The 12,810-nt window shown below is 32.5% G+C and overlaps 1 protein-coding gene across 1 annotated transcript in view; it reads left to right on the top strand.

Moving 5' to 3' along the window:
• The window catches only part of LOC129971190 (E3 ubiquitin-protein ligase AMFR-like), a 128,096-nt gene that overhangs the window by 68,413 nt on the left and 46,873 nt on the right, over window positions 1-12,810 (top strand). The window contains exon 3 of the mRNA XM_056084742.1: window positions 9,362-9,526. Coding sequence (XP_055940717.1) covers window positions 9,362-9,526 — 165 coding nt within the window. The remainder of the gene's footprint in view (window positions 1-9,361; window positions 9,527-12,810) is intronic.

Genomic DNA, 12,810 nt, shown 5'->3' on the forward strand with positions numbered 1-12,810 from the left:
ATGGCGGCTCGTCATCTGGAAATTCGGTAGTGAGCTGCAAAAGATATTTCTTTATCTGTCACAATCAACGGGTTGTTCTCCCTTCAACTCTTTCGAATGCTTACCCAATGGGACATACTTTTTGTTTAATATATTGAAGAAAATCGTGTATGCGTTTTGGAACGCTTCCTCTTGTCCCATTCCGGTTCAAAACGCGTTTTCGATTTATACATCAAAATTAATTTATCATGATTTAGTTTTTGGCGTTACAGTGCTGATACAGCTTTGGCAGCCTTACCAAGATCCTTAACGGATGGATATGGTAAGGTATTAGAGATATATATATATAATTATAAAATCATTGAAAGTTTATCCGACCTGCCCGAAAGCACAAGGATAAATCGGAATGATCGGAATGTCGCAGTGTCATATGCGGGAACTAAAATATAATCCTAAAGGCCATCACGTTTGCGCGTTTGTCATCGGTAAGGGATTGCTGACTCCACACTATTTCTGTACTCGCTAGGGTGGCGAGAACCAACCACCATCCATAGCGGCAGCTTCTCGACCTCATGCCTGAAGTACCCTTCCCACCGGTGGATGATAATTCTAGAATAAAGATCATATACTAAAATTCCCTCCTAGCTTATTGGGCTTATGGGTCACCGCATTTGTTTAGGAACAAATATTTAGATTGGTAGACTGTTAAGCCTCCGACAGACTTGGTCCAAAATTTGATATAGATTTAGAATTCTAGCTATAAAACCGATAACCGAATTTCATTTGTTTAACATCGCTGCGTTTTCGAGTTATCGTGCTCATATACAAACTCTCGGACGTGTAGATTTTCTTTTTGAAAATTTTGGATGGAAATCCTGAATTTTATGCATTTCCATACTAAATATATTTAGTATATGTACCATATACTAAATTCCGCCCTTTCTACCTTGTAGCGTTTCTGAATTCTGGTATTCATAAACATTTTTATTTAGAAATCTGCGCTTCATTCTTTCCTTTTTAATCTAATTTGGTAATTGCAATTCCCTTTTTTACCGAGAAAATAAATTAAAAAAATATATATTATTAAATTTTTTTTTAATTCTTGGATCGCATTTATTTTTCTTTCGTCTGTTTTCGTGGAATGAAATGCGCAACATTTAATGTTTTTTTTTTAATTTTATTTTTTATTGAATTTACTAAAATCGGAAGTTGTATCTAAGTGAGTGCTCATCAAGCTAATTTATAACCACATAGATTGCTATTTCTGTTCTCGGATAAACAAAACAAAAAGCGTAAAATGTTATGCAAAAAATGATTCAAGAGAGAAGATTTTAAAATAATGTACTAAATACGAAATAGTTCCTTTATTCAAATATTAAAGCTGAGTGAAATTAACCCAGAGAGAGAGAGAGAGAGAGAGAGAGAAAAAAGTAGATATGTATGTAGGGTGGATGCCAATTTGAGTTTTTCCCTATGTTTAGGATTATATTGTTCTCCTTACAGCCCTAGTTTTCCCCTAGTTTAGTAGAGCTTTATTTACAGGTACAGGACACAAATACAGCTATTCTGTTATAGAAGTTTGATAACTCATGGCTTTCATTTCGACTGAGTTTGGAATAGGAAATTCCGACATAACAGCAAGTTTTCTCGGAGCAAGTTTGATACCGTCCTGATTAATATAAACCCTAAATATTCAATTTCTATCATAGCAAACTCACATTTGGATAATTTCAAAGTTATTCCTGCTTTGCATAATTTTTCAGGCACTAAACTTTCTTTAATCATCATATCTTCTAAATATGTAGATCCGAAGAAGATACCATCGACAAAACATGATACGCCATCCCATAATAATTCACCTAATGCTAGTGCCATACATGTCTAAAATACCACTGAACCCTTAAATAGATATAAAAAAAATAAGTGTGTTGGTTCTTCACTCATTGGAATTTGATAAAAACCTTGGCAAGCATCGAGTATGCAGATTTTCACCTCGTAACTGCTATAATAGAATGCGATTAATGAATAGTTTAATTTCTGTTGGTTAAAATCGCAAATTCGGAAATACAAACTGAAAAATATTACGAAATAAGCTAGTAGTGTATTGAGATTATGTAAGAGTATGCTGCAATTCTGCAGCCCTAATAAACGAGTTGCCACTGTTTTAATGTTGTGATGAAAAATATATAGGCTGTCCTAAAAAAAGTGGGTACAAACTGTAAGAGTAAGTCTGAGAAACAAGCCATTTTGATAGTCAAATATGCAGTCGTGAACGCACAAGGCGCCAAGGAAAGAATTGAATATACGAAGTTGTGCAACACAGATGTAATGAAATATAAATTCACTATGGCACAACACTAACTTCATTTAAAAAATAAAAAAAAAAGCTTTAACGCAAATAATAAGCAATGTAATGACAGGTAGGATGTAGTATCAACATACCTCTTAACTACTTATTGGTCTGGAAAGGACCTTACTCTAAGCCATGCACGCTTCAAATGATATTTATGCAATCGCATTGCTGTACTAGAATATAAGCGATTTACCGTTTAAATTCGTAAATGAATTTTCGGCACATCTTTTTTTTCCCCCAATACTTCCTTTCCTTTTAATTAACTGTTGCTGAAAAGCGTTAATAAATTGGAATACCAATACACGATGAAAATGACTGGGAAATTTGAATGCATCTATTTCATGATCATCAAACGCATCGCCCCGATTCAGTTGGAATCATTTTATTAATTACCGCAATTAATTTTATTTATTAATTACCGCATTGCATCACAGTACAGCGTAATGTTGCACGTGATAGGCATTTGTTTCTGTCGTGAGATTGTTACATCACGCGCATTCCCTTCATTTGATTTGTGACTCAGTATTGATTCCGGCGGCCGTTATGATGAAAATGTAATACATAGAAGACAAATCAAAGGCGGAAGTCATTCTGAAACCGCTCAAAATTTTCGGTGGTTATCTTAAACGTGGTATGAAGAGTTTGAGGAAAATCGAGTTTAGTCATCTTTTTGGGTTCGAGAATCGAAAATGCTTGGAAACCATTACATGAATACATCAGTGTATATGCGAGATAATCAATAACAGCGTTTAAAGCTTTTTTAATTTGCTAGTATTTGGAACCTTTGCCCTAAATGCATCTTCGGCCACTATCTGTTATTTATATTTTTGTCGTGCTTGAATAGCGCCCTCGGAATGGTTTTAACTGACTATTTTAAAACTTTTCATGTTAATCTTTTTAATTTCCATAAAAATATAAGATTTTGTAGTATAACTTTATCGCATATCCAAAGTACTGTTATTTAACATATCTTTTTCATTACTATATTTTCCATATCTGACTCTGAACATTGATGCTCGATATTTAAAAAAACATAAACAGTGAAAAATTGAATGTTGAATATTCGCCAAACAATGTTAATTTTGAAGACAATCTTAGAGCTTAAAATTTAGTCTTCTAGGGCCGCTGTGGCCTGGTGGCAAATTCTCGGCTTCGGAACCGAAGGGTTTCAAGTTCGAGACCCGATTCCATCTATTTATACCTTTTGATGCCAAAAAAAAATAAATTATTAAATAAATAAATAAATAAATTAACACCCCGCACATAGATTCAAATTAATGAGGAAAAATGTTTCACTATTTCTTTCTACACTAGAAATTCGATATTTTCACCAATTCAATATGCACTTGAGAGTTGAATGATGATATTTTAAGCTCCTGTTTTATGAATCTTTATCTTGGAGCAGATTCTTGCTCGAACTTCTTATAATGAACGGAGATCCTAAACGGAAATCTTCGACTATGGAAGAGAAATATGATTAAAAAGAGAAAAAAAATAGTTTTGGCAAAAAAGGCCAATAAAATAGACAAATCATAATTGAATGAATAAATGCTCTACAATATTGGAGAATCTTGAACATTTAAGGATATAGGAAGTAGTGTTGAAATGGATGGGAGAGAGGGAGGGAGGAAAAAAGCTTCAAGATAAGCTGAAGTTGGGGATTTTTCGATATATGTTTCTGTATAAGAAACTTATGTAAATCGACCCCCTCCCCGGAATTCTCAAGTTTAATATATAGGGGTTTGATTGTAGTACGGGAAAAATAGAAAAAAAACTCTAACTTAAAACTAACGCTTACTAGATCTGTTGTGAATAAAATTGTTTTCTTGTTAGTGGAAAGTTAAAACCATAATGTGACAGTGTTTTTACTTTCTCGTTTACTTAATATACAAAGAAAAAAAGTATTATTACGTCAAAAGATTCAACTTCCGATATTTTGAGGCGAGGGAAACACATGTACAGACACGGTTCCAAAATTATATGTCTGTACATAATTCGGTCACACTAGACTGGGAAATTAAAATTTGATAAGCAGTCCCAACATCAAATATTTAGATTCGTGTCAATTCTTGCAAAATTGATAGCAGTTTTTCTATTCGTATCCATATAAACACAGTAACTTAAAACGTAACTAATTAGTTAAATGAAATTTAGTATGCAGTCTTGTGATCTAAAAGTGTTTTAATGTGCATCATTGAAAGGGGGGGGGGAGACATCAAAATTTCATACTTAAAACACATTTTGTTTCGTAGTATAATTGTCATTACATGTGGAAATCGAGTGTGTGGGGGGGGGGGGGGAGCTCAAGAGCCATTTCCCTTGCGAACTTTGTTGTGAGCTTCAAGGGTTTGTTGCCTTCCTCTCCAAGTATCTGCTAAGAATGTTGACCCTTTGCACTGCGGAGGTTTCTGTTGGATACCAATCTTGATATTTTGACTTCTTTATATTGTTATAGTTAAAATAATTAAGATTGTGTTAAAAATATATATGTTTAGGTTTTCAAGAAGCTTATATAGTAAGTAATCATGCATTTTCTGATTAAAAACTCAACTCTTGCACTCGGAAAAGTAATTCGATGCATAATTATCCACTTAATGCTATGATTTGTTTATTGCTCCGAATTGTATATAATTGTAAGTTGAATTTCACCGAAAAATTAATCTGCATCTTGTTACCACTCTAATTGTTTTTTAACAATGAAAATTTGTATTTTTAACAGTGTATTAACAATTGTATTTTAATTAATTCCATATTAATTGTATTAAATTAATACAATTAATTGTATTGTATTAATACAATTATTAACAATTGTATTTTTAACAATGAAAATTTTTAAAAAATCGATAAAACATCAGTGATTGCAACCTCTTGAATAAAGTTTCACAGGAGACATCCAAGCGACAACGGGTTAATAATAAAGTGTTGTATTTGAAATTGTTTTTAATTTCCTTTTTCTAATATTTTTGTTAGTTTCTATAGAAGTCATCGTATTTAATGCGTCCATTTCATTATCGTGTGGTTTCCTAATTTTTTTTTTCTTGAATTAGATATTTTTTGATTGGCCGTGCCTTGCATTTTTCAACAGGAGGGTGAAAAAAAAAATTCAATATCTGATTACTAAAGTAGATTTGAATAAGGTTGAGGCATGATTTTGTTTTGCAAATACAATACTAAATTATACTTTAGTTTAAACTATCTGTAGAAGGTTTATTTTTGGTGTGTGTAGGGGAGGGGGGAATGAACAGCTGATAATGGTATATAATTCCTTCTCTCCATCCTAGGCGAAAAAAGCTGGTAAGTAGATGGATTAATGAATGATCATTTTTGTTGACAATTCAGGACTGCTCTAATTTTTATGTCCTTATATTTGGTATTTTTTTTTTCTTCTCAAATACCTTGGTGTATTTGTCATTGCGCGAAGAATTTCATTCAGTAGAATTTGAATTTCCATTCCCAAGCATTTCTTTGCATGAAATAGAATTCGGTTGCTTTTGTGAAAATGGAATGAAGTGTTTACCTTCGTAGCAAGATGCTTGCTGTCATTCTTCGTATTCATCAGGTAGTACAATGAGAGGAACAATTAAAAGTATTTTCCCGAAATTTATCGGCTTTGTTAGATGGATTCTTGTTAAGTATAATGAGTTGATACCTTTAAGTGTTAGAGAAACAAACGATCCTTGAAAGTGTGACGATTTTTATATACAAACACGACATAGTAATTATATCAACCCACTCATTTTTATGAGAAAGCATTCATTAACTTTTCCTTAATACTTTACGCGTTTGAAATGATAATAGAAATGGACGCTTCGAGTTTCCTGCCTTACAGTAATGATACGAGCTTTTTACAAAAAGGGAGCTGCGGAAGTAGATTTTAATCATAGTTTTTAAGTCAGTGTCATTCTTCTCCTTCTTACATTTCGGACGTTCGACCGCTTTGTGGCTTGAAGACGATTCTAATTGTGATAAAATAAAAATTGCAATATCCGCAAAACAAGAGTGATAATATACGCTGTATGGAAATCATTTACGCTTAATGACTTAAATGCAGGTGTGTTATTACAAGGTATATCAAAGTTCCCAGAAAGAAAAACTACTGTATTACGGGCTGTCTACGTGCGCTATGTATTCTGGGAATACGTGGTGGATCCTTCAGTGATACAGAAAGGTTAGTTACGCTCGTATAACAAACCGTATAAATTAAAAAAAAATAATAAAGAAACTAGAATTTTGTCCCCCAGGTTCGTTTTAAAAGTGAAAATGATGCAACTCCAAAAACCTATTCATCATTTAAAAAAAAAAAAGATTAAAATCTAGTAATTGTTTTTATAATTGTTTGTCACTTAACCCGCCAGTTGTATGCTGAATTCATCTGCGTCTTAGCAGAAGCTTTAACTTCACTTTTTCTTACTTGAAATATAATAATTATAAAAGAAAAATATGTATTTATATAGAGTCAGATACACATTTAAGCACTCGACCCTATCATATGAAGCCTAGAGCTGCTAAATATATTAATGTAATTTTGAAAGCTTGATATAGGCTCTTCGGAAAATCTTTTTTCTTTTTCATATAGAGAAGAGTACCAGGAGCTTAGCTCGGCAGTTTTTGTAAAATTGTGTTTTTCGGAGAAAATATTTAGATTCGAATCGCATATAGGTTACATATGAATATTTTTCAGTCTTGCCTACATATGAACGGGTCGTTTAAATAAAAGAAATCTCGAATGCATTTAATTTTAACATATTATTCGAAACAATCCGCTATATTACAGTATTCATTTTATAGTTTATCATTACTCATGTTTTTTAAATTTATGCTCAATTTTATCGTAGTGAAATCGGATCTTGATTTAATACTTCCTTCCGTACTATGTTACAGGCATGTCGAGGATTTTCATTTGGTAGAAGTACTTTCAAAACAAATAAAACGTCTTTAATGAAAGGCGTAAAGGAAGGGGGGGGGGAGACTATCAGTTAAAGGTATACAATTCCAGAGAGTTGCGCCATTTAGCTGACTAGTTTCTCAACCTGATGCTATTTTCTGAAATAAAAATCTTAATTTTTTTTTTATAACTACGATCTCTGCTGATGTTATTGCATAAAATGCACATTAATCATTTAATCGATTTGTAAACATAGCAATAGTGGAAGAAATCAATCCTAAAGGTTGTCAAAAATTGAGTCATTACCAATTGTGCACCTATTGATAACAAATACGAAAATTACAATCAGTTTTTTAATTGTCAAATTTTAATGTATAATTTTTTAAAGTTCAAGAGTAAAACGTTGTTAAAGCTGAAAAAAAAATGCAAAGTCATTAACATCAAACACATGCGTATAAAATATTAAATTGTCTATTTTAAAACTTATCATTAACTAATTTAATCGTATCTTTATACCGATAGAGAAAATGAGTATGGGATGAAATTAATTTTAGCTTATCCTCTTTATGTAGAAGACTAGCAAAGTCTTTGTTACTCGTTTTAATAGTTCTAAAGATATTTCACGTTCTATTTTTATTACATTACACTTTTTTTTTGCCTATGCATTTTTGATTAGTAAATGAGATAGAAAAACTCAAATTTTAGAGTTTATGATCCTGAAAAAATACTGGTTCAATTCAAAATCCTTAATTAAAAAATGTATAAATTGATGCGAAATGGGTCGATTGAAGAATACACATCCATTTCTCCTATGTGTATTCCCGTAATTATATACCAAAGTGCATACAAAATAACAGTTTATTGATGAAGTATTTACAATTTAGAATACTTCGTTGTATTCAATATTTTATGTTAATGTAATCATCTTGAAACATTTATCCTAAGTCTTTGAAAAGACCGAGTACACGGAAGAAATTTCCTTAAGTCGCCTAAGAGAAGCATTTAAAGTCAGGCCATGTGGTAAACTCTTCAGAGAGCAATCGAAATACAGGTCTTTGCAATAATGGTAATTTATACATTTTAACAGTATATATACAACTGAAATTTCTATATAAAAATCGATTTTTACCCCTTGTTTCGGAGATACGAAAGAAATTGTTTATTCCGCTCAAGCGTATCTAAAACATCTAATCGAAAGCTCATTTACTTGAAAATGCAAAGTATTTCTTTATTTTTAATATTGTGTAACAATATCCTATTGTTACATATTCTGCAAGTTCCATATTTGATGGTAAACTACGTATTATAAGTGAAAAAAATAGAGGAAACTGGGGGACAAACTTTTAACATATTATAGTGCCATGTCTGTCTGTCAGCAGTGACATGGAACTGGACATGGAACTTCCCATAGTGACTGACGTTAAATTTCCCGTATAGACTGCAACACTCGCCAGTGCCCGACAGTGCGATACAAAATAGATTCTACTGATAAATAAAGCTATATACCCACATTTTCCTTATTAAAATATTTTAATGGTTTCATTAGGACACAGTAACATTTTGCATGTTCGATGAATCTAAGCTTCGTGAACGTCTGTGGAGACCGCAGGTCAAACGAAAAAGAGTGCAATACTGGAATGACGTTTAGCATTTCAAGATGCCTATATATTTTCTCGAATAATCGTGCTATTGTAAAAGAAAAATGTGCCAGTATTATGCACGATAAACGAAATGATTACTGAAACTTACAAATCATCGGTATACTCTGTAGTTGTATTCATCCAAACCAATTTCTTCATTCATTTCTGACCAGTCTCCTCATGCATTTGTGACCAAATCTTTACCGCACTATAAAAATAATGAAATGAAAGAGGTAATATACATTTTACAGAAATGGAAAATGCAAAAGTACGTCAAACCTTCCAGAAAATAATTTGTGAAAAATATGAGAGTCTGAGAGCCACCAGATACTTTTACTCATGCAATACACTTTTTTCATAGCTGTAAACTTTGTCTAGTTGAGAATTTTTTTTTTATAATTATAAGATTCTTGCATGAAATGTAATTCAAATAATGACTAACTTTCATGAAAAGAAAACTGCTAGCTTTAATTTACTATCCTATTTTTTCCCTTTCTTTTGCAGCACATAAAGGATAAATTCTGGAACTTCGTCTTCTACAAGTTTATTTTTATATTCGGTGTCATGAATGTGCAATTCATGGATGAAGTGGTGCTATGGTGCAGCTGGTTTTCCATCCTAGGCTTTCTCCATCTCCTCGCCCAGCTATGCAAGGACCGCTGTGAATATGTAAGTTTGCACACTTCTCATTGTCTCTCATAGTATTTCCTTGTCTTGTTTATATTTTAAAAACATTTAAATCTCAATTTCTTAATTTTTATCTCAATTTAGCCCACATTAACTTAATTCTAAAATACTCTTATTTCCGGATCTAATTCCATTTTTTAAAATTATTTTATGTGCTCTAGAAAACTGATGACTTACATTTTTTTTTTCTTTCCACTCTCCGAGCGAAGGGATAAAAAAAACCCTAACACTTGCAAATACCTTTCACAGATGACTAAGATTCCCTTTCCTAAGTCAACTCGTGGCAAAGAAATCCCTACCAAAATCTCACAGTAAAATCACTGAAGAGATAAACTTCCATCTCTTTTACTCTTTTACTGAGATGTAGACTGATGCATTTCGTACTGCCTTTCTCTATATACGACTCTCGTGGTATAATAAATCGAAATTAAAATTTCGAAAGTTTCTTTTGGCTATGCATCTGCTAAAATGTTATATAATCTCTTAATTTGTATTATATTCTAATTAATTTCAATCTTAAATTAGCCAATATACTTTATCCTAAAATTTTCTTTTATTAACTGATCCGAATTCCAAATTTTTATTTCTGCACCCGCTCTGATAAATTTCCGAGTCTGCCATTCTCGCTCTACAAAGCGGATGGATTCCCATTTTCCATTAAAATTCAAATGGTAGGCAAGATGACTCGTAGCGCAATGAATAGAAAGGTGTAAGGCTTCCAAAATGGCACGAGCTAAATAGTCTATCAAAGTTTAAAAACTTTTGCTGAGGAAGCCGTTAACATATAACATATAAAAAAAATAATTTAAATTAGGGAATTACAGTACGATTCTTTTGGTGTCACTCGCCCCATCTCTCTTAGATCGTTTTATATATTTCTTACTTCTGCTGGTAATAGGAAATTATAAGTACATTTACTGCTAAAAGTGAATTTAACTTTTTTTCAAATTGCATGAATTGCGAGCATTGGTTTTTCACCCATTGCTAAAAACTAAATAAAATTTTCTAGTTGCAGATTATATATGTGAATGTTAGAAAGCGAAAATGTACAATTCTAGGAGATTTAAAATCTAAAATTGGATTTAGCTCAGGTGTCGGCCTCGTCATCTGACTGTGGTTCAAAATGACGAGGTCCGACCCAAAATAGCCGTAGTGTGGCTTAACGGGACGTTAGTAAAACTAAATGAAACTAAAGTTGGATTTAATTCTTTCCCCCATGTTTTGATAAGATGTATTTCATCAAAACTAGCCGCCATAATAATGCCGAAGAAGGCAAATATTAATGAGATTAATTTAGTCATGTCAATTTTGTTCTTATCACAAAAAGATACCATATTATTTTAAATTATACTTGAGCAATATATTAAAGCTTTTCAAGCGGCTGACTGTAGTTCAATATGACCGAAGAAAATTTTCAATGTTTCTGTTATTTGGAAACATTCTGTAAACTAAAACATATACACCTTTATTTCTTTCATTCTGATTGGATCTTCTTTTGATTCTTTAACACTTTCATCTGCTCTAACTTCTTGTTTCGACGATTAGGTTTATAACCACATCATATTGATTTTTCACTCCTTTTTTTTTCTTTTTCCCTCCCTTATTATCAAATCTCCCCCCCCCCCTCCTAAAAAAATGTTTGCCGTAGCAAGCACATAAATAACTCGAGCTTACGATGTGTTTCTAAATGACGATTAATAAATCCGGCCTTATTTTGCCGGATTGAGGAAAATATCGCGAGGGTACTGAAACTCGGAAGTTCTTCCGGCCCTAGCAATGTTAAAAATACCAACAAAGATGCAGTTACATAAAAGATGATGATTAGAGAAGGAAACGAGACGTCGGATCATCCAACAATAATGAAAATTTGGAAAAGCGGGGGAATAAAGGATGTAATAAAGGGGGGGGGGGATTTTACATAATAGAACTTGGACAAAATCGGTCCGAAGATGTCATATCTTGTAGGGCAAGTAGAGAACTGATATTCTGGGAGTAGAAGGGAGTGACAGTATGTATAGTCTGATTCTGCGACTACATAAGTGTTAGATAGATAATACTTATATGAACGCAGATTGTTATGCATATTATACACAAATGACAATGTATATAATTCAGAAATCATTAATCCGTTTTTCCGGGGTGAGGTTTTTTAAGCCCCACGTTCGAACCTAGTCTGGAGCACCTTTCCCCATGGAATAATCCCCAGGAGCAGGCTGCTCGCCTATATCCCCTGACATTGAGTTCCCATTTTAGTCGCTTCTTACGATATGCATGAACTACATTGGGAGCCATTTACACTAGTCACCACACGACTTATATATATATTTTTTCATAGTGAGACAAAAATATATACAATGTGTTTTCGTCCTCGTATCGCTTTAAAACGAGACTCGAATCCAACCCAACTAAATTGAAGCATTTAAGGGAAAAGCAATATATACTTAAAAATGTTCTACCGGTTATTCTAGATTTTCACTTAACGGCAAGTAAACAAGTGATAGGTGAACTATTTCGTACGAATAAACTAAAACACGTGCTCTCAAACTTGTCATGCTAGAGAATGTCTTACACAGCATTGGCGTACAATAGTTACGAAATATTAACTTTTGGTGCGAATTCAGCATTTCTACTGAATCGATTGTGATCCTCGGCTAGTCTTTTGTCGATTAATCCCTGGAATGCGATTAATAGTAATCTGATTCGTCAAAATCTCGAGTTTGAATTTTTTTGACAATTACTATACTTTCTTTACATTATGTATACGAGAAAATAAAGCACGCTAAATTTAAAATTGTTAAAATAAAATATTTAGAAACGGAAAAGATACGAGTCTGTATAAAATAAATTTTAAAGTTCATATTTGCTTTTACTTGCGAAAATGTTTTTAAGTGTGTATTCACAATAATTTTCTGAATAGTTATAGATTCTTGGTTATTCGACCGATTTTTAAAAGAATTCTCCGCAATGAAGAACCATTTTTTAATTTTTTTAAAAAAAATTTTGTGTGAATGCGTTGGACTTTAAAATACCGAAATTTTCAGTTTAACTTTCATCTTAGATCTTCATCATTCGTATAAGTTCTGTCATGAATCGCTTATTTTACCTAATATTTTGCTTTAAATGTGTGTATTTATATCGTGCAATGTATATGGTTTATGTTTTTGCATTTAGCCTGGGCGCTATAAAATTGAACCATATATCAGTTTGTTTTTATGTAGGAAATTTTTCAAACTTGCGGAATAGTTCATAATAAGCATTTTTAAGAA

This window comes from Argiope bruennichi, chromosome 6 (genome assembly GCF_947563725.1).
Source record: "Argiope bruennichi chromosome 6, qqArgBrue1.1, whole genome shotgun sequence".
Lineage (NCBI taxonomy): Eukaryota > Metazoa > Arthropoda > Arachnida > Araneae > Araneidae > Argiope > Argiope bruennichi.